This window comes from Agelaius phoeniceus, chromosome 2 (genome assembly GCF_051311805.1).
Source record: "Agelaius phoeniceus isolate bAgePho1 chromosome 2, bAgePho1.hap1, whole genome shotgun sequence".
In the NCBI taxonomy this organism is placed as follows: domain Eukaryota; kingdom Metazoa; phylum Chordata; class Aves; order Passeriformes; family Icteridae; genus Agelaius; species Agelaius phoeniceus.
In genome coordinates this window covers 62393635-62416942 of record NC_135266.1, presented here as the reverse complement: position 1 = coordinate 62416942, position 23308 = coordinate 62393635, and the positions used below count along the sequence as shown (strand labels likewise).

The 23308-nt window shown below is 40.8% G+C and overlaps 1 protein-coding gene across 1 annotated transcript; it reads right to left on the bottom strand.

Annotated features, from left to right (window-relative positions):
• Nucleotides 1-3457: 3457 nt before the first annotated feature.
• On the bottom strand, nucleotides 3458-23259 carry GPALPP1 (GPALPP motifs containing 1). Its single transcript, XM_054655135.2, has 8 exons — nucleotides 23074-23259; nucleotides 17490-17634; nucleotides 16386-16481; nucleotides 12412-12520; nucleotides 9745-9879; nucleotides 9353-9517; nucleotides 8831-8929; nucleotides 3458-6711 (listed from the first exon to the last, which is right to left on the bottom strand). Exons 1-8 carry the CDS (start codon nucleotides 23156-23158, stop codon nucleotides 6493-6495), a joined length of 1053 nt encoding a protein of 350 aa, XP_054511110.2. The 5' UTR covers nucleotides 23159-23259; the 3' UTR covers nucleotides 3458-6492.
• Between the last annotated feature and the right edge of the window lie 49 nt (nucleotides 23260-23308).

Below are 23308 nucleotides of genomic sequence, written 5' to 3'. Positions count from 1 at the left end.
TATCATTGCAGATCCTCTGTTGGTTCCTGGCCATGTACTTGTCCTGCTAGAGTATCAATACGGAGCAGAAACCTCCTCAAGACTATCCCCCCATAGCCCTCAGCACTGTGGTGCTCGTCTTGTGCTAGATTCTGCCCGCTCAGCCTGGTGCCTGTGTCCTTCTCCCCATTGAGGTCTTTGTGCTGAAAAGGTGTTGGAGAGATGTTAGACCAGGGGCAGCAGCAGGGCCACAACCTGGGAGTGTGTGTCCTGGGAGGGCTCTGTGGAAGGCTAACATTTTTGGTGTGGGCTCCCTGCCAGTGCACAGCATGATAATGACAGGAAGAACTACACAGAGTTCAGTGATGGCCTTAAGTTTCTCTGCTCCTGGAAACTCCCTTTGTGGACAATAATGTGTACATCAAAGGATTAAGGTATTGCACTCAGTAAGTGACTGTGGGCACATCCTCTCACTCCTCCTTTCCTCTCTGGTGCTGGTTTTGAAGAGGCAATTAAAAGCCAGTGAATTTTGTCACAGGTGGTGCAGATGTCAATAGCACCTGACCCGTGTGACTCCATACAAGAAGTGCCACTTGGTTCGGTGGCAGCAGCCGAGCTCTCTTGGTTGCCACAAAGTCTGCGAAGCCTTCACTCCTTTATTTTCCTAAAAGATCCCAGGATGGCTTTGAGGTGACAGCCAAGCCTAGCTGGTGCCCATGCAAGCTGGAGAACTCATGGATCCTCTCAGATGAGCATGGGAAGGTCAGATCCATGTGATGTGGGCACCAAAGAGCTGTGCTTTGATGAGGTTCCTGGGCTCCTGAGTTATAACTCCGATTGGAAAGCCACTATGATAATTTTGAATTAGCTGACTTCCATCTGGCAGCGAGTCAGGAAGGTTCAGCTGCTGTGGATGAATTCCTTGTTCCTGTCACTTTGCCTCAGTAGGCTGATGTGGAAGGGTGGAAGGTGAGAAATGACTAGCAGAGCAGCTGGAGTAACACATGGCATTTCGTGTGAGCTTTGTTTTCCACATCAGGCCCATTGTTTGTATTCTGCTCACATGATGATAAAGGCTGAGCCTCACCTGGGTGGCAGAAGATGGGAGTTACCTTGGAAACAACAGGAACACCTTCATTGCTCCTAGACAGCTTCCCCCTGACTGCAGGCTTTGTACACACCAGCAGACAACTGGTCTCCTTTTCCTGAAGTTGCTGTTTTTCCATTGTGCCTTTTCTCCCTCGATGAGAACCAACCACTTTGATTTACCATCTCCTGGTGCTGTGGGGCATCAGATGGAGGGTGGTGCTGCACTGGGAAGCAGCAGTAGGAGCTTGGCTTGCTTGCTTTCACACAGCTCAGATGTCCCTCTATGTCAGGCCAACCCTTCATTGCCCTGATAGGAGAGGTACAAAACAGCTGAACAGAAAAAAGGGGACTCCAAGCAGGAAAGGATCATTAGGTTTCCATGGCCTCAGTGCCAATGGCGTGTGAGGCCTTGCAGAGCAGGCACGTGACCCTCTTGAGGGTCATGGGGAAATACCTAGAGGTATTTACAATAAGATGGTGAGTATAGGGCTCATTGAGGGATGTGGTGGGAAAAAACACTTTTGGGATTGTCTACAATTTGTTTTGGGATGTTTTCCAAGGGCCGTAGGTACATACAAGATTTAATTTAGGATGTTTGGGATGGATTAAAAGTGGGGAAAGGAAGGAATTTAGGTAGATTGGAAAGGAGCAAGAGTAGGAAAAAAAGAGTATAAAAAGGGCAGGTCAGTGTGCTTGCCTGAGCCCTGCCTGCACTTGATCACTCCAATCTGTTCTGTATTCTCATTAAAACCTATTTTTATCTGGTTTAAACCAGAGTGTTCTTTCCGGTCTGAGTGGGTATGTGTGAGCACAGCCAACGTGATGCTGGTCTGGTTGGTGAGCAGCAGAGGAGGGCTGAGTGGTGCAGATGCAGCAGGGCTGTGAGCTGGGGACTTGCATGTCCAGGTACCAGCAAGGCCCTCTGAGACAGTCAGGCAAGGACAGAGAGAAGATGTCATTTGCCCCAAGCTTTCAAACTCCTGGCCAGGTGTCACATGTGCAAGGACAAGTGGCTACAGCCCTGTGAAGTGAAACAAGTGGTTGCAATGTTAAGCAGCTGAGAGCCTAGGTCAGCCATTTTTTTCTCCCCCTTCCTCTAAATCTGTTCCTGAGAATTGTTTTTGAATATTTATGTTGGGAATAATTATTTGGAAGAAGTCACAGCTGCATCTGCTCCTGCTGAACTGACAGTTTGTGCTGCTGCCTCCTAGACATCTTAAATTCCCACTCTGAAAGGAAGACTGTTTTTTTAAAACTAAGGCTTGATTTCCATGCTGATTTGAAATGGGTGTAATTTCAAAGAGCAATGGGACTTATTACTGGTTTAAGGACCAATGTAAAAAAATGGATGAACTGAACCAGTGGCTGTTGCAGTGACAGCCACTTTGGGAGGACCCAGAAGCAGCTGCTATGAAAAAATCAGCTCTGCACAGGTAATCAGAGTAATGGCTCAGCCTTCAGGCCATATTTGGAAAGAAGAGAAATGCCACATTTGTGTGAGATCCTGTTGTGGGTCATTACTTCCCATACACCTACCAGAGCTGGAAGGATGAGAAACATGCATTTCAGAGGTGCACAACAACAGGGAGCTGCAATTGTGCTCCTCAACCATCTTTGTGAGCACATGAGAAAAATTTGAAGAGGTTGTCTGAAAGACATTGCAGAACTTGTTGGGTTTTCCCCCCCCCACAGCATATAAACCACTGTATGCAATTCCTAAGGACAGGAAAACACATGCATGTGTTTTATTTGAGAATTAGGTAATTATGCAATTAGAAACTATATGCACTGTACTCAAGGTGGGTGGCAGGAGCTGAGGATGCATGCACAGAAAGTTTTCAGATTCTGATTTTTAATGCTATATGACTCTTAAATCAACATGTAATTTGGAATTGGCTGGACAGAAATCACAACAAATTTACATCTCAGAAACAAAACAAGTCCCCAAGCTCAATTAACCCTGGACTCTTGGAATCCTCTTGAGCATTTTGAATCTTCTTTTATTTAAAAAAACCCTTTCCTACTGGACAGAAATATATTAATATTTCATCTCAATGTTTCTTTCAAAAAGAAAGATATTTCTACAATGCCATTTCTGTGCTATCAATATGATGCCATCAAAGCCCTAAATAAAACACATTTTGATTGCCATTGATTATTTGGGAAATGCATTTTATCCCAGGAAAGCCCACATGCACAGGGCATCCACCAATATCCATTCTGCAACAGCAGAAGCAAAAAATAACTCCACAAATAGGCGTTTGCATTGGAAGTGCATAGACAGAGATTTTACCCAGATATTACTGTACCATAATCTAACAAAATTTCCCATCTCAGACAGCAAAGTAGATCAATATATTTGTCCCGAAGACACATACAAAGCAATCAGTAAATTTTCTAGAAATGTCTTTATTGCTTTTAATTGTTCCTTGGTAACAGCAAACTCAGTGATTGTTTTTTGGTTCTTTTCGCTTTCTTTTTTGTTATTAACATATAATATTCCTTAAAATTCCTTTTAAACACCCAACTTATCATACGCCTACCACAAAAGCCTTCTTTTTATTGACTATACTATGAATTACACACCTATTTAACATTTCAGAAGAGGGACCGCACTCTTGAGCAGGAATGTTCAACATCAGTATAAATAAAGGACGCCTTTGCCAGCCCAAATCAAAGGCAAGCACACTAAAATCTAGGCTGGTAGACTTTTCACATTCAGGAAAACCTCTCTGACATTTTTTTTTACAAAACAGGATTTCCTGATATGCCTGGAGTCAGTATGGTGTGACATGGGCTGGCACTGCAGAATAGCAACAGCATACATTAAATCTGTGTTGGGAGCTGGTTACCAGAAACACTGCATAGTAATTATGGTGAAGATTCTCTGTGAAATAGATTCTGGTTTTTCAAATGAGATTCTGAAAAAACACCCCCTAACCTTGCAGTAGAAAAGCTTTACAAGTTGTCCAAATTATAGAAGATGTCTCATCTTTTCCCATGAAAGCTTACAGAGCTTGTAATTTACTGAGTTACTGCTTGTTCTAATGACTACTTGAGGGGATGGCTTGGCATGAGTAAGAGATGAGTTTGAAAAGCTTAACTTGAACTCTCAACAACTCCGCTTTCCCCCACCTAAAGTTCATAACACTGATATCATCGAGTCTTTAAGAAGCTGCCACAGAGTGGGAGGAAAAGAAAGAAGAGTCAAAAACAAGTTCCCAGCTCACACCAAGGCTTCATTAATTAGAACCACGTGCCCCACAGATGGAAGAGTAGTGCCCGATGGCAAAGGGGCTGCTGCACTCCTGTTATGAGAGCTTTCCTCTAGAGCAACACTGCAAAGCCTTTTCTCAAACATGGCCTTGGACAGGGCAGGAGACCATGATGGGGCCAGGCAGGGCAGAGAGCAAACAGCAGGGAGCCAACTGGATCTGGCCATCTGTGACATCTGATGACCAGTCCTCAATTTGGAGGAGGGGCCAAAGAACAAAAATCAAAACAGAGCACAGAAGAACAACAACAAAATTTTTATACAAGGAGCTGTCATCCTTGCTGCAGACTTTGAATGAGCAAGGACTGCACGATGTGCTCATCAAGTAATTTTTTCTCAGCTGTGAAGATTTAGCTAGTCATACCATCCTCACCCTGTCATCGCTTTAGTTGCCTAAAAAAAGTCCCAGACATTTCTAATACTGCTTTTCCAATAAAGAAATCTACATTTGCTCAGAAAGTAGAATCTTAATGAGGCCTTGCTTGCTGAGTTAAAAAAGCATGAGGCAAGAGAAGTCTGTATTAGGGGAAGAAAAATAAATAGCCCTTATTTAAACCCTCCTCTCACCTCAAAACAGAAGGCTCAGAAACTGAAAACTAATAAAAAGCAAACAAAATACAAAATCAATCTCTCTCCTGAAGGTAGCAGGTTTCTCAGCTGGCAAAATAAATTGTCCATTAGAAAAGAAGTGATATCTAAATGCATTCCACGTAAGCAGTCATTTGCAACATCAGAAACTCTCCAAGACTTCTCAGCACATGAAGCCTGTGTTTCCAGCTCACACACAAATGCAACAAAATAAGACCAAGTTTTTAACTATTCATTTCTGGAGCTTGTTAAGTCACTGCTCAATTTAACATGAAGTAACCCAGACACCATCTCTCAGGGTAGCCTTTTTCCAAACTACAGGAATTTTTTACAAATTACAGCAAACCCCACAGTATTTATACCTCCAAACAAATTACCAGCATCTCATATATAAAATTGTTTTCATGTATAGGTACTTCCAGTAACTTTTTAGGAAGGATCCTAAACATTTGAGACAAAGGGTAAAAGCACAGGTCTAATTTTAAATTTAATTAACACCGATTTTTTTAAAAATTTTAAATTTAATTAAAACAGAATCACAGAATCATTTAGGTTGGAAAGGACTTCCAAATCATTGAGTCCAGCCTTTGACTGATGACCACTGTGTAGACCAAAGCATTGAGTGCCATATCCAGCTGTTTCTTGAACACCTTTCAGGGATGCCGACTCCACCACCTCCTTGAGCAGCCCACTGCAAGGTTTAACAACCCTTTCTGCTGCTAACCCACAGAAGAGGTAAAGAACTCTAAATATGAATGTAGACTTTTTAAAATGTCAAATTTATTTCCTTCCTTACAGAAGAGCTGCTCTGGTCTGCAAATTAATGGACAAAATAAGCCTTATTTTGATTTTCACATTGTATGTGCTTAAAAAAAGATGGATTTCTGATGACAATCCCTACAAATTGAAACTCAAATTAGATTTTCTCTTCTGATATAATACCATTTTACAACCAACTCTGAAAACCTCGAGGTTTTACTATTCCTGTTACCCCTAGCTCTTCGTGCTACAGTACAGAAACTGTACTGCATACATATAAACCTGTATTTATGTACAGACACAGAATCAGAGAAATAAAAGCACTGGGCAAATATAAAAGCTGCCATTTGATTCTATACTCCCCAGCAGGAACTCCAGTCAAGCAATGTTCTGCACACAAATGTAAAGAGGATTTTTTCCATGGCTTTCAAGTCAGGCTCAGAAAGAGGATCTTAAGCATGGCAGGAAAAAAAGCAAAACTGCCAACTCCATTGCAAGATTAAACCTAGAGTTCCTTAAAACCCACCTATTTTAATTAATTATTTTTATGTGAACAACAAAAAAACGTACATATCAAAGTTTTAAAGTAGCAAATTTTAATTTTTTTTATACTAGGACTTCCCTTTGCTAGTTTAGCTTTAGTACAGATGATCCTCCCTAAGAGAGTATTTACAGACAAGGAAAAATAGTTAAACATTAGGATATTTATTTTGGATACAAATATTTACAGAAAAATACTTATAAAAATTAAGTATTCAAATTTTAATGGACTTCACTTCAAAAAAGCATAATGCTTTCACATCTTATAAAAACATGTTGCCTTTACTGTGCTCAAATTTACTATTCAGATCTCTGGATTTCTTTATAAGAGCTTTCTTTTGTGCTTCATCAAAGCGATTGACTTTGAGGTCCTGCTCTCGGTCAAATGGCCTTCTTTCCTGAGGTTTGCTCTTTTCTTCAGATGCTTTGCTCTTCAGCTTTTTCTGGTGGATGTCCATGAGAGACTCTGACCTCTTTGACTCCTGGAAAAAATGGGGAGGAAGAGGAAGTAAAGTATTAAAGAATATCAACAACATACAGAAAATTCAAATTGAAAGACTGAAGTCAGGAAGGCTAAAAATTCCAGAAAAAGAAGACAGCTTAGTAACTGTATACAGAATGATAAACTTAGCATACATGGAGTAGAAAGTGTGAGCAATCTTTGCTAGGCTAAAATAATAATAATTCACTGATGTAGATGGCCATAATGTTGTAGGTAGCCATGATGTTGTTGAATCTCCGCAGACAACACAGATAAATTATAAACATAATGCAAAAGAAATATAAAAGTTGCTCTGACATTATTGGCAGAATGAAGACACCATGTCAAAACAAAGATCTCAAAGTACAGGCCAAGTTTCCTATACACATCCCCTAAGCACCTGGATTTGGTCACTGCTAGGGGCAGGAACAAGCTAGACACCCTTTCAATCTTCCATGCAGTACGATGGGTTTTTACATGTGTGCTCCTAACTTTGAATCATCTGTTGAAAGCCCACAGGACAAAGTCACAGGTTTGAGCTGGAGCATGTGTTTTGCCAACTCACTGGCTTTAGCTGCATTTCTTAGAGAGCATGATCCAGGTCAAACACAACATAAACTCCAGCTGATTTCACACAGAAGCAGGTTTAGCTCTCCCAAGACCATGAGGCCCCTCATTTACTCAGGTACAGTGCATTTGTAAATCTAAACCAATTCTCTCATCAAAAAGTGCAAAAGTTGAGCAGCTCTGTTTTCTCATGATTTTCCTTCACTTCCCATGCAAATACTTACTACATTACACATGCAAATAATAGCTTATGCATGAGTTAGGAAAAGATTCTCATGGAAATTAGATAATACTTATTCATGATGCAACTGTGCCAGCATTGACAAAATTGCACCAGAGAATGTATGTTGTATCAGCACTGAGAGAAGAAACTACTTTAAGAATGAAATCTATTCTAGTGAAGTATCCTTTGTAAATGCCAGTGCAGAAAGAAATAGGAAAGAATAGAGAAAAAAACTTGAAAAGAAAAATAGCCACAACAACCACCTGAAAAATCAGAAAAGAGATTTAACAAAAGAGAGAAAACAAATAACAAAACAACCCAAGAAACAATGTTCTTAAACTTTGAGACAACTCCATGAATCTTAGAAACGGAAAAGGCCTGTGCATGTTTTATTCCACCAATGGCAGAGAGCAAAACCCATAGTTTTATATGAAAATTATTCTACTATATTCATAGTGATAGGAGAAACAGACACTAAAGAAGAACCTTAAGACAGAATGCTAATAGCTCTGGATTTGCAAGTCTCTAAGTCAGGAGAAACATAACACTTAATGAACTACAAATAAATGATCAGAAGTTAAATTAATTATCAGATAAACATGTAAAATAAGCCAAAGATGTGATTTTCAAGTTAATTGTCCTCTCAAGAGACAAGATGCCTTCTGTAAGAGCTCAGGCCATACATCAGGGAAGAACTGGAAGTAAGAGCTGTAAGGCAGGCAGTGGTCCACACACTTCGAGGCACAGGGCTGACTGATGAAAAAGTGAGAAGGAATTTGACATGGAGTTCAGATTTCTAGTAATCAACATCTGTCTGTGAACATTATCTGCTCCTGTAGAGACTGAGAAAAACTACATGTGGTGATGTTCCTGTAATGAGTAGTTAATGTAATTAATGACAGAGGGTAATTAATGCAGTGACCTGCTTAGCCCATCAACCCTTTTTTAGGTTAGTGCATATGTTGGCCTAAAAGTTAAACCTGCATTGTTGTTTTATTCTTGGGATGTCAGTAATTGGGTGAAGCAAGCTAATATTTGAACTAAGGTCCCAGCAACCATGTCCTGACATGAGAATGGTTGAAGGAAAGCACCATCTAAAACGGAGGCAATATACACAAACCCAAATTCTGTCACTTTGCAGAAGACCCAATCCTGCTCTTGTTGATGTTAATGCCAAGCATTCTAATGTCTTAAAACAGCAGTAGGTTTGGGCATTAAAAGGGAAAACTGTAGTGGCATCACCATGGAAACCAGAAGCACTAGAAATGAGAACCAGAAGAAAAGTGAAGAACTAAAGGAAATAGAGGAAGTATTTTGTGATTACACTTACATTGTAAGAAGTCACCTGCTCAATAAGCCTCTTGTCCCTCCCAGATAATACCATTTCTTCATTATCCTTACTGCTTGACTTTTTTGCCTCTTCTCTTTCCTGGTGAGTAGAAGAAAATCACATGATATAGTAATCAGAATGTCTGAAGTAAAAAGCAAGCAAATCTATATCTACTTTAATTAAATCTGGAGGGTAAAGGCCATGATAGAGACTATCAGATATTTTCTGCTCAGCTTGATGGAAGAAGAAACTGGACATGCTAATTGGAAAGTCAATGAGCTGATACAGAGTATCTGATGACTGCAAAAAGGGAGCAGAAATTAACGCATATCAATGATATATAATGCTGTTACTTCATTGCCTTTATCTTTTTAAGCCTGAATTAGTAAATTTTAATAACAAAGAAAAATCTGGGAAAGAAAATTTCACCAACCAACCCACAGTATCTTTACTTTGTTTTCACAGAACATCAGTAACACCTACTGCCTGCAAGTGTATATGAATGAATAAATAAATGCTCACCTTGGCTTTTCTCTCTCTGTCAGCTGGAGTATCTGTCCAAATAGATCTATCACCTGATTTGTCATCAGCTCGTCTCTTGAATGTTCTTGGGCCAAATCCAAAGCTTTTCAACTCAGGTGGAAGCTCTGTCATCCATGATTCCCTGGTAACTTGTTTGGGTTCATCCTTTGCAAAAGAAGTAGGGGTGGAGGGAAGAGTGAAAAAAGGATAATCAAAAAATCACTGCCTGAATCTCTTGGCTTCCAGCAGAAATCACAGACTTTTTTTCTTTAACACCTGCACACATGTAGCATCCCAAGTAGAACTGCAACCAGGTTTACACAGAAATAGGCAAAGAGAAAGACAAATGCACTCCAGCAACAAAATACTATAAATTAAGAAATCCAACTTACACTGTCTGCTGCAGTAAGCTTTTCTTTCATTCTCTGAGCTCTGCGTTCAAACTCTTTAGCCACATCAGACTCCGCTGGTCCTTTTGCAGGCATTGGGCCTATTAAATTGTCTTCATCCTCACTACTATCTGTCAGCTTCCAAAAATAAAACATTTCTTTCAAACACAGTGCTAAGAGCATCAAGGAACACTTCAGCTTTATAGAATTAGAATGACTTTGTCTAGAAGAGCATATAAACGTAATGTAACGCATTTCCCAGACAAAAAAAGCCTGTATTACAACTCCAGATTAGACCTCTTCTAGCACTTGAACACGGATACTTTGTCTCCACTTTGCCAAAAGCAGCATCTCTTGTCTGAGGCAAGACTGCTGGTAAAAGCAGTGGCAGCACACAAAGCCCTGCTGCTTTACATTGCTCTGCACACAGCCATGCCACCTCTGTGGCTGTGGGTGAGTTTGGAACACACAAGCATACAACTTCCTTATTTTGGGCTTTACCATCACCAGCAACATTTGGATGCATTTCCCTAATAAGGATCACAGTTTCACACTGCAAGAACTGTCTTGATCTCAGATGCTGTAAGGATGTCAGAAAGAATGGAGAGCAAGGTAAGGTACTGGTGGCACACATAGTACTATGCCCCTGCAAGTACAGCACCTCCAACTAATCCTTTGGCTCTGTCATTCACTTCTTCGATCCCTCATGGATCCCTTCAGGAAGAATTTCTTCACTGCAAGGGTTATCAAGGGTGATCAAAGAACAGGCTGCCAAGGAAGTGATGGAGTCACCATTCCTGGAAGAGTTCAGAAAATGACTGGATGTGGCCCTTAGTGCCATGGTCAATTTGACAAGGTGGTGATTGGTCAAAGGTTGGACTCAAGGATCCTGAAAGTCTTTTCCAACTTAATGATTCCATGATTCTGACATCGTGCTCTAAGGAATTTTTTGAAGAAGGGCTAAAAAATTAAATTTGTTAGGGACTAGATGTCAATAAAAATCTTCCTACCTGCCATGGGTTGTACAAAAAGGTCACTGGTGCCTCCCTCCAAGTTCAAACAGTACAGATGTGGATGGAAGCAAAACTAGACAGAAAATTGTGATGCCACAGTGTCCTGGGTGCAAAGCTAAAGTGCCCAATATTTTAAAAAGTGCAACAGTATCTACAAAAGTGCAAAGATTTTGCTACAGTCTGACTGTGAGTGATAAAGCAATGGGAGTAGGATGACAAGGCTGTGTAGCCAGGAAGCACAAATTGAGAATACACAAGGTGGTGAATCATTAGATTCACTAAAGCAAAGTGAAGAGTCAGCAGGCCTCTGAAGATGTACTTGAATACAAAAGAATTAAATACATTTTTTAAAAAGCCAACAAGAAATTACTCATATTAAAAAATAAGAAAAAGAGTATTATTAGGAAGAGGTAACAAAAAGATAACTATTAGGGTGAGAAAAAAGGTAAGTTCTGTAATACCTGTAAAAAAGCTGATGCTAGAAGATGTATTTATGAGAAGAGAGACTTTTTTGTTTGCAAAATATAAAAGCAGACAGCAGACATCTCTGCCTCAAGAGATTTGTCACTATGATAAATTGCTTAATCATTATTTGGAGTTATAAGACGATGAGTACTTCAGAAATGTCAGATAATCTTTCTGCACGATGAATTACAACACCCCTCACTGTAGGAGGCTGAAGAATTATATGCTTTGCAACTGCTAACCAAAAAAGTGAAGTTTCAGAGCAGCCTTTGCATCCTTCCTTCCTAGAGTGTCTAGCATCTCCCATAGTATCTGGGAGTTAATTGTAAAAATGTAAGTGTTTTTAAAATAAACAGAATAACCATGAATTCTCCCAAGGAATTAACATTCAGTTTAACACAGCATGAGAGAGATTCACTTGTCTAAGCACTGGTATCCAGCACCATTTTTGGTGTCTTAGTGTCTCCTGCCTGATGTAAGAGGTGCTGCTCAAGAAGGCTATGACCTTCTCTAAAAGTGCTACTCCCTACCTGCCAGGCCCTCCCATAGGCAATTTGGATCCCTCAGAATGGTACTGGAAGCCCATGTTCAGGGAGTTCAACCTTCCCCATAGCTGTATTTTATCACACATCTTGTTCCTCATTGTTCTTTAGTAGCACATGCATTATTTTGCAGCCAGAACTTCTACCTAGTTTTTACCTAACAAGACCAGAAAAGTCAAAAAATGTGAACCTAAAAGGCAAGTCACTGTCACTGTCTTGCACCTCACTCCCAGTTACAGGTATTGTCCTGCAATTGCTAAGAACAATTTAGTGACACTGTAATGCCAGTCTTGATTATATTCTTTTGGATAAACTTATTTAAAGGTTGTAGCCACTAGTAAACATTTTTAAGGAGGTGAAGATGTGTTTTCTGCCTGCAGTTTAGGATGCCAAGATTGCTTGTGTTCAGTGAGTGCACCAGCTATTTAACAACAAAAGCAAAACAAACCAGGCCAGTCTTTTTGTTTCTTTCTTTTTGAAAGGCTTATTTATGCTCAAGTATTTGACTCCAGCAAAAATATGCCAGACACTTTATGGTCCAAAATTAAACTGTCATCCTGAGAAGTATCTGGTCGTCTCTTTCAGGCTGCAACTTGTTTAACCATTTCAGATAGCTTGTACTAAAACAAAAGGCTTCTCTTTGCACAAACCTGGGGACGGGATTCTGATGGAACAGACGGTCCTATGAAACATCTGCTACTTCTGGTGTCCTCTGAAGCTTTCCTAAAGCCAGGTGGTAATGCAGGACCTATAATGGGCCTTGACAGCAGAGGAAAAAAAAATATTGTTTTTTCAGTTGAAGGGGGAAAATAGATCAGTATAAAAATAAAAATGAAACATCAATGAAAAGTATGACTTTCCTTCCTCCTCACACCAAGTGTGCCCCTGTGCATACATACTGCAGAAATAATTTAATAAGACTGCCTCCATTTTCCAGGAGGACCTGTGCAGACAGATTTGATGCAAAAGAAACAGAACCAGGAAAGTTGCAGCATGTAGTCAAAGAAATCTACTTTTTTCTTTCCTAGCTTCCTTCACCTGATTCAAAAGCAATGAAAGGTGATAAGACAAATATAGACTCCTCCTTCACAATCAACAAACCCAATTTCCTTGTTCTCATCTTGCACCTCAGTTTCATTGTCCTTTAATAAGCAGAAACAGTGAATTGCTCTGATTTTATTTTACCTTGGAGTGGGAAAGAGAAGGAAAGTTTTGTAGTCCAGGTAACTTCACTGATTTGTTTTTAAGCAACAGCTCTGCAAGAAATGGTAATCAGCTGTCTCCACACACAGAAAGGTGAGAATCTCTTTTCTGTGGTGAAAAAACTACTACAAACTAATCTCAAAGAAACTGTGCTTGCTGTATTGAAAGTCTTTTAAATGCGGGTTCCTCTTAATAATCCACCATAATAGTCTTTAAAGCTAATAAAAACTAATTAAAAGCTTAAACAACTGTCACCTGAAGACATATCCAGGTGACAGTATTCTCACAATGTAAGAGGAGACATTGTTTATTATGACCTTCAGTTGTGAGCTCTAGGTTATTAAATGTAACAACACCTGAATTGAATTTGCTAATTATGGCCTTTACTCAATCCCACTTAATCTAATCAGGACAGCCCTGCTGTAGTGATATTGTTGCTAGGGTGTAAAGAGGGGAAATAAAAGACACAAAGTCTCCCTGAAGAACCAACCACAGATATACAGACATGAGCAATAAATATGAGCTCAGGCCAGGACAAGGCCACTGGTGAGGTTTTGAACCCAGGCAAGAAGTCTGGGTTAATTTTGAAGTTCCATCTCCACCTAGCTGCTACAGTTTTATCTTCCTTCCTTCCCGACTACTTTCTTGTTAAGACCATGTTTTAAATTCCTAATGTAATTTTTAAAGAGTTTAAACTCATACAGATATAGCAAAAAGAATCTTTTATTTTAGTATACAAGTGCCTTTAATCTGCATGGAGAGATAGAGAAATCAAACTATAAAAAAAGCTCTCTACTGAAATTTATTTATATGAACATCTCTGTTGTGGGCTGTATCTTTGCAGCCTGTGAAAAAGAACCAATCCCAAATGCTCTGTCTTGATTCTGTCACAGCTCAAAGGCCCTTTAGGGAACAGAAAAGTAGTTTTCATATTCTTCCTTCCCATCCTTTCCATTCCTTATGCTTTTTCTTTTCCACTACATTAATATCTCTTCAAGTCTTTCCTCAGCAGTACAGAGGTGACATGATCCTTGACAGTTTCCTGGATGTCCAAAGGGTCTCTGAATAGGTGAATTGAATCTAAATACTAGTAACTCTGATAATATATTTACTCTAATAATATATTAACTACTAATAAATAACCGGTAAACACATTTTACTGCTGTAGGTAACTTCAGTACTGGTAGCATGTCAAAAAATACCCCCCAAACTTATGGACTAAGCGTTAATTTAAGGACTACTGCATTTCATACATGGCAAAGACTGTTCTCCTGTTGTTGGACTTGGAAGTCCTTGCTAATGCACATTTCAAGATGGACGTTTCAGCATTCTTCTGATGTATAACATAAAATTTTTTAAGATCACCTTTACTCTTTACCTTGATGTGTGAACACTTCAGAAATATTTATCAGTGCTGCTCTTCTAGCTAACACTGATAAACAGCAATATAATCTTCAAAGTTGAAGGAAATCTTTTTTATTTTAAAATTTATATATATTTAAAATATATAAGATATATATATTTTATGCTGGAATGATTCAAACCATTTTCAACAAGCTGCAGATTGCCACATGAGCTGCCCCTAATCATGAACACGTTGCTTTGACAAGTCTGGAAAAGATGTAAGAGAATAAAAGCTTTCCTAAAAGAACGAGTATGTCACACAGAGCTGATAAACAGCCTGTCCACACACTGAAACAAACGACCTGCATTTGTTTCAATTATTCATGGCTCAGTTGGCAGCTGGCAATCTGCTCAAGGCTAAGGGCAATGCAGCAGGCAGACAGCAGCATTGTGTCTGCGCCCTGCACGGCTCACACGCCTCCCAGACTCCCAGGTGTGCGGGGGTGGAAGACAGACAAGGCTCTTCCCACACATCTCACTGTTCCCACCTATTCAGGGAATCAGGCTGGGTGCAAAACAGCTCTCCTCAATCTGCTTTCTCAGTGTGTGCTAGGAGCAATTGTATGGTGAGGTAGGGAAAAACAATACAGTGAGTGCCAAGTGCCTTCTACTGCTTTGATCTATCACAGGCACAGAGCAGACTCTTGCCTCAATGTCACAGAATATTCTGAGTTGGAAGGGAACCACAAGGACCATCAAGTCCAGCTCTCCAGTGAATGGCCCCTTCCTCTTCCATTTTACCATGAGTATTCATGTCAAAAATCAAGAAAGTAAAAACGCTACCTCTGCTGGTATTAGAAGTTACAAGCATTTCTTTTTTTTTTAATAGAGAATACATTATTATTAATGACCTGCTAATTTTTATAATTAAAATCATACTTTGTGCATACACTACGCAAGAAAAAGGAAAAAAAATTAGTTGTTTGTGGGACCATCAAAGAACCAAATGATCCCACTGAGCATGATAACCACAACTACAAAAGAGTTTTTTGATTACAGCAAAGTGTAACCAAATGCACACGAGGAAGATACTCCTAAATAACCTTAGTTACATAAATTCTTGCTTAGTTACATAAATTTTATGCTGCCAAGTATCATAAAAATTTATGCAAACTAAAAAAAAAAGAATTAACTTTGAAATTTCTTTTGAGATGGTATATTTCACACACAGCTCAACAGTAAATTGAGTCACTTTCCTGGAACTGAAAACTCATACCTGACAGGCAAGTATTATTTTATCTACCAAATCCTATTGCTCTGAGGAAGATAAAAGTGATCAAGGGACTCTTGTACTTTTCATCAGGAAGTATCCCCTTGGAAGCACCAATTCCACTATGGACTATAATTTCAAATTATAGAAGGAAGTGCCCAGATTGAAGTGAAGACTAAAAAACTAAAAGGCTGTGAGATACTGTTGAGTTCTGTATAGAAAATCCATATAATATTTTGGGGTGGAAGTATTTTATAACTGTAAGCAATCAAATGGAAAGCTTCCTGATAGAGACCATAAATAATGTTTATTTGTGTAGACCTGACAGCCTCTTTTCTAGAAACCTACAGTGTTCAGAGTAGTTTTGTACCTGGAGACATGTGAACAATAATCCTTGATGCATTAGCAAAGGACATGGTATTGCACTACACACGAGGTAACTGCCCCAGTCCCTCACAGACCAGAATGAACCCTACACAACTACAGGTCCTTGTACCTATAATTTGTTTTTTCTCCACTGATCTGAGACCTATCAAAAGAAATGGAGGAAATTTGACATCCAAAATACATCTCAGAAAATTTACATGAGTTCTTTTACTCTCCTTCCAACCTGGCCTAGGAGGGCTGGTGCTCTGTTTCAAGGGAATGCTGTTCTTGCTGTTCTCAGAACATGGAAGAAGCATTGCCTCTAATCATCTCAATCTCAAGTGCACAACTGAAATGTTCTGTAATAGTGACACAAAACATTTAATCTAAAATAATTGTGTTTTGAGGAAAAGAATCCGAATATAATTCCATTTTAATTACCTCTCTGGAGAATCATCCTGTTTTTTAAATCCAGGAGGAAGAGCTGGCCCAAAAAAGCCATCATCATCATCGTCTTCATGAATTCTTTTTGGCTTTCTGCAAATACAGATTTCACTTAATAATTACCTTGACAAGCATAGCAATTATCTGTGTTTTAAAAAGGAAAAAAAACCACAAAATTATTTCATAGGGTCTTCTGTATTAAATAATCCTGCTGTTACCATGGAAACGGTGCAAAAGGATCCAAAATGATTTGAAGCAATTAAAAAATTGGGAGTATAAGATTCACTTCAAAAACGTTCTGACATTTAAAAAAGAAAAAAATTAAAAACATTAAGAATGCCTTTGGTGTAGAAAGAAGTTTAGTATAATGTTGAAATACAATTTTCTAGTCACAAAGTAATTTAAAATTCAGTACTTTCCCCATTTTTATATGCTGTCTGCATTTTGAGTAGTATTTTTCCTGTTCAATTCTAATTAGCTGAAAAACTATTGACTAAGAAAACAAGAAAAAAATTGAATAATAATTACTCTAGCACTCATTAAGATGGCATAATGGCCTTCAAGTCTCTTATACAAGGGTTAGAGCAAACACACACAAATTCTTAACACAGCAATTGTGAGTAATCAACCCAACAAATGAGAGCATCTGCAGACTCCTGTTACTTGCTAAACAATTCAGGTTTTTTCATTAGAGTTGACTTAACTGAATGCATAAATTCATATCCATAAACAGGTCTTATGGCCTCTCAGAGTCAGTACACCAAAACCAGGGCAAAAACTCAAGTAACAAATACTTATGCCCATGATAAGTGGTGTCTGTCCTTACCATAAACATGCAAATTTGTAGAACTAAAATAAAACGTATAAATACAGAGATCTGGCTGCCCCAAATAATTTAATTCCACCGTAGGATGTCAAACAGGTCAGCTGAACATTCTTGGCCGTGGAGAACATGGAATTAAAAGTTTTACACAGTTACAGAGTGTAAAAAGGTACAGAGTGTACCTTTTTTTATACAACATTGTCCCTTCTTTGTAAGTTGGACACATTACATTTGCAATACAATTTGTAAATATACAAATAGCCCAAAACCATACTCACTTGGGTGCTGGATCTCCTTCTGTCTCTTCTTCAGAATCTCTGTTTGTGTCTCTGGGTTGAGGAAGAGATTCTGAGTCGTCATCACTGTCAGGAGTTTCTGAGCTACAGCTGCTTTTGTAGTCTGGAGGCAGTGCTGGTCCTGCAACTGAACATCCAGAGTTATTTAGGATCATAAAATCACAGAACGGTTTGGATTGGAAAGGACCTTAAAAATTATCTAGTTCCAATCCCCCTGTCATGGGCAGGGAACCTTCTACTAGACCACGTTAAATAAGGATACTACCAAATGTTTCAAATAAGTATGACCTACCACAGCATCTCCAAAACACATATTTACTTGGAATTAAGCTTATTTAATCACTGCTCTCTCCAGCATTTAGAGAAGATATCTAAATAAATTTCTAGAAGCTACTTCTTTCAGCACCTTATTTCTGTCAACAACCTACCTGAACTGTTCTGACTTAGGACATTCAAATCCATTAGTACATGAGCATCCTCTGGAACAGGACTAGAAAGCCCTGTTTTGTGTAACAACTAATGTACAGTGGATGTGGCATAAACCAGTATATTTAAAAGAAACACTTGTATTAAAGCATTTGAAGCTTACTAGTGAAGAAACACATCATCTGTACATACACAGCATGGGAGACCATAAATTATTAAATGGGAGCATTTGTGACCATAAAGTATTAAATTAATTGCCAGCCTGCTTTGAGAATGGTTTAATGATTAAGGTTATTCCCAGTTCAGCTAAATGTGAACAGCATGGACAGATTTAAGTACTCTGATGAAAAAGAGATGATTTAGGTATTCAGAGAATGAATTCAAAGAATTGTTGCTGTCAGAAGGCCAGGGCAGTGGATGGAGCTCTCATGCTCCAGCAAAACCTTCATGCTCTGGGGTAATATCTCAGCAAAATTAAAATTCAGACACTAACACTGCTAATGGGTCTGAGCTGCTTCTGGCACTGTGCCCACCAGCAGACACTGATCTTTATAGATTTATTTGGCTATAGCACCACGCGTAGTGGATCCAGAAGCAGCATAGTCATTGACCCTAACAGCAAATGCCCTCCAAACAAGACCCCTAACACAGATACCCTCACAGGCTTGATCAACAAGGAGTCAGCTGGAGCAAGCAAAAACCAGCAATGGTTCCCAGGTAAGAGGCCTTCCCAATCCAGGGCAAGGCACCCGTTTACACAGACACAGTACAAACAGCCCACATTCCCATGTAATGGAGATTTGATTCTACTAATGATTTAGCATCCTGAGACACAGACACCATCATTCCTCCTCTTAATATCTCAAGCACTGAGTACAAGACTTGCAGGACAGAGAGGTGCTTTGGTGAGGAAAAGACATTGTTCCCTTTATGAACAGTCAAGGGTCAGATGAAATGATAAATGGTAGCAGGAAATTAGATCTTCAGTTGAAGAACTACAACTTTTTGATAGTACAAAATACAACCTAATGCATATGATGGTTCCATTGTTAGCTGACAAAGGCTAGGCAGAAATCAAGTCCTTCGAGTGAGCTTCACAAAGCTTTTAATCATGTTTAGCACAAGACTAGCTACAAAGCATCCAGGCAGATCTGCCACTTCTTTGTTTCCTGTTCTAATGGAAAAGACTTTAACTGGGACATACAAATCCATTTCAGCACTAGGAAGGAAAAAAAAAAAAGACAAACCACTTCTCCCACCCTGAAAAAACCCAAACACAACACCCTAGCCTATAAAGGTAAAGTAAGTTCAAGATGAAAGGAAACAAACAGATTAATGATAAGTAGGAATAAAAACTGCTATCAAGAAGTCTCCTCTTCTGGTACGAAAAGCACCACTTGAATAAAAGCACTTAAAACCCAGACAGAACCTGCACAACTGCTTTCTGCAGCCACCTGGTGCCCTGACATCATGGCAAGCAGACTTCATTTGCTCTAAACGCAAAAGAAAAGACTTGGAGTGGAAGGAACAAATGCAGATACAATTTGATGAGTCTGATACTAGAGAGGAAGAGAGAAATTAGGAGTAGTTTTGTGAGCTTCACAGAACTAGTAAAACCAAAACTGTTTAAGGAAGGACAGCGGTCCCACTGGCATGTTGTTCAACACCAGGGCTAACACACATATTTTTATCTCATTTCTTCTCCGTTATGTTGGCAAAACTGTTTGCATGGGCTATGCAATAAGCTGGATCAGGGAACTTAAAAGGCATAAAGGTAACACTGCAAAACACAGCGCTCCCCTGAAAGATCTGTTTGTTAGTGGAACTGCAGCCTAAGCAGGACAACCAGAAATTAAACAGAGACTGAGACTGACTAATGAAGGGAAAATGGCATTTAAAGCCCGAGGAAGAAAAAGTCATTGGACATGGTGAAAAGAAATGGAGGGGAAAGAGACTTGGGATTAAAAATTAATATGGTCATGGTACTGACTGAGACTAACAATCAGCACAGGCAAATATACAGCTATGGATCAGGATGGTTTGGAGAGCCACAAAAAAGAGCAGAAAGGTAGGAAAGGAAATTGCTAAGCGTAAATTCTGGGAGCAGAGAAAGAAAAGGGTGAGGAAGGAGGCCAAGATCTAATCAGAAGTCCGTGGAATTCCCCAAAAGCCACCAAAAAGTGGAAAAATACAGATGAAAGGAGGAACAGAGGAGAGCTCAAAGAGTCAGGAAACTAAACCTAATGAGGTGAGGAGGATAAATGGATGTAGCAATGGCAGAGCAACAGAAAAATTACAAAGTAACTAGAGCTCAGAACAATTCAGAACAGAACAATGGGATAAAAATGTATCAGAAGAAAATGTTGGGGATAGTGAGGAGAGAAACAGGACCAAGTGAGACTGAAGTGACCATCCTACTAATGAACTGGCTTTGGTGATTATCTGCCTGAAAATTAAGTCAATTCAATTCAGAAACCAAATTAAAAGCCACTTTTTGTTTTGTTAGGGTTATTTCTGCTGTATTTGGGGATTCTAAGCAAACTACCACACCATCAGACATGTACTGGGAAGCTCTCAAGGACAGACAAGGCCTTTCAGCCTCCAGCACAGTGGCAGATCAACTCAGACATATCAACACATCCGTATGTGGCCTCAATGCTGAAACAGACAAAACTCCCTTCTGTGCCTCTGGCTATTTTTAGCCATTCCCTAGCATTTCTTTCCTGCTGGTACAAGGACAGCCCAGAGGCAGGGACAAATGGGCCAAAGGAAGTACAATTCTTCCAGCAGGAGAACAGTTAGTCCAGCTTCAAAGCACCATCATGAAGTGAAGAATCAGGAAGTGCATCCCATGGGCTGGACAAGCTGGAGAAGGTAAAGGATTTACTAGGGATGAGCTTTTGGGTCTGTCCAGCTACCATTTGCTTCCATCCTGCTCCTGATTAAGGGTCACAGAAGTATTATTAGCAACCTCTCTGACAGCACAGGCAATGTGGTTTGTCCCATGGTAAGAAAACCAGTGGGTATCATGGGACAAAGTGTGTGGATGCTTGTATCCAGAGGGGTGGCAGAGTGGGGCTCAGGGGGGCTGAGATCTTTGCTACTGACTGTGGTGCACATCAGCCTGCACAAGGGTAAAAATGCTGCTGGACACTGGGCCAACTAGTGTCCCAAGGCTGCAGACAGCTCCCAGGTGGATTGTCTCCAGAAGGAATGTATTAGCAATAAATCTAATCATAATCATACATAGTCACTCTCCTATTTCTTGTGTCTGTCTGAGAGCCTTCTCTTGTGCCTGAGAGTCTTCTCTGCCACAGACTGCTCAAAGTCCTACTTTCTTGCTGTTGGGAGACAGAAACTATGAAAGTAGACTAAAAAAACAAGTGCTCTTCAAGAAAAGCAATGAGCAGCTCAAGTATCAGTGAGACTACTGTGACAGGAAAAATATTGGAAAAGCTGTTCAGCTTTCAAAGGTGAAGCATTTCTTAAAATAGTTAGAACACACAGGAGAAATTGTTACAGAACAAATTCTAGGCCCATTTGACTCAAGATCCAGTAAGTGTTGCAGCACAGAAGGTGCTGGTGGCAGCCCCACCGTGTGATTTTTGTCACTCCAGGTGCAGGGCTCCAGATGGAGCTGCAGTTCTGTACAGCAAAGTGTGTTATGCCAAAGTACTTGCTCTCCTTTCTTCCTCTGCACTGCAGCAGTCTGCCTCATGGGGTCAGCAGGGACACTGAGCTGCTGTAAGTCAAAGCCAGAAAAAGTTTGTGAAAATTATAAAAACAAACAATCTGCCAGTAGCTGGAGTTTGGGGTTTTTGTTTGTTTTCAAAGGTAAATAAATTCCTTCACCCACTTCACACAGGAATTTCCAAGCAGATCTTGGATCAGTTGCCAGAGCAACTGCAATACCATGGAACTGATTTACACAGGGACAAAGAGGGGACAAACTCAGCTGACTAACCTAAACTAGACACTGTGGAAACACCCAATGTCACAAACCCATGGCCTAAGGATAAGTTTAACTTGTTTTGTTCATACACAATACAGATGTTTGCAGCATGCTCAGTGTGTTGATGGACAGTGAATAAGGCATTAACACAGACATGGCCAGGAAAGACAGCACCAGCTCGTGCAGCCAGGGCTTCTGCACAAAGCCGAGATCCGGACACAGAGCTTGATGTTGCCACGGTGTCAGCTGATGCAGCAGCTTTGTTCCTCTTGCTACTGCTCCCTCTTCTGGACTAAAATATTAGAGAGCAGACAAGCACAACAAACCTTTCCCATCAGAGCTGCTTTCTTTGGAGTAACCGAACGGTCAGTGGCACACTGCTAGAAATGGAATATATGGACTAGTGCCTTGAACCTGGATTAAAGGCAAGGAGAGCAAACGCTCAAAGTGCTGCTTCCAGAGATATTACTGACAGAGAACATGCAAGAATTTCAGCGGGGAAACTGAGCTCCACTGCAGAAGAGCCAGCCTGGCAGTCAGCTGGTCTCGGTGGGATCCCACCTCTGATGTGACAGCTCTCGACATGACAGACCCTGGCAGCAAGGCACCACAGCCCCGCTGACCGGCAGTCTGCTCCACATCCTGAGATACTCTACCTGGAAAGCCACAGCTGATGAATTGGTTTGGCTTGGCGAAGGAAAACACGCTGCACAGGCCCAGCCTCCTCCTTTCCCACCCCCTAATTTCACACTTGGAGCTGCTGAAGAGCACAGGCTTCAAAGAGCACGGGAGACTTGAGCGGGACGAAAGTGACCAAAAGCAGTATTTTCCTAAAACGGGTTTTAGAGCATTTCATATCTGTAGCATTCCATCGCAAATGGCGCTTGTTTTTTGTGTGTTTTTTTCTCCCCCTAAAAAAGTCGCTGTCATGACCGTCCCTGAGCTGAGTTTAGCTCCATCCAGGCGCCGCACTGGCGGTGTACACCCCGCGCAGCGGAGCCCCGCTATCCCACCCACGGAGCATCCCGCGCCGCGGAACACGGGCTGCAGAGCCGCTCTATCCCACTCGCAGAGCACCTCACACTATGGAACACCGGCTGCAGACCCCGCTGTGCCCCTACGGAGCACCCCACGCTGCGGCACAAGGGCCTAAAGCCCCGCTCTCCCACCGCGTCCCTGCGCTCTCACCCTGGCTGAAGTCCTCGCCCGGCTCGGCCTCGGCGCGGCGCGGGAAGCCGGGCGGCAGCGCGGGGCCGATCAGCTGGCGGGCCATGGCGGGGCCGGCTCGGGGAGCAGCCCGGCCGCCGTCCCCGTCCCGCTCCGCTTCCCTGCTCCCGCCCCTGCGGCGCTCTCGGATGACGCCGCGCCCGCCGGGAAGGAGGGAGGGAGGGTTCGCCTTCCTCAGCCCGGACGTGACGCGTTC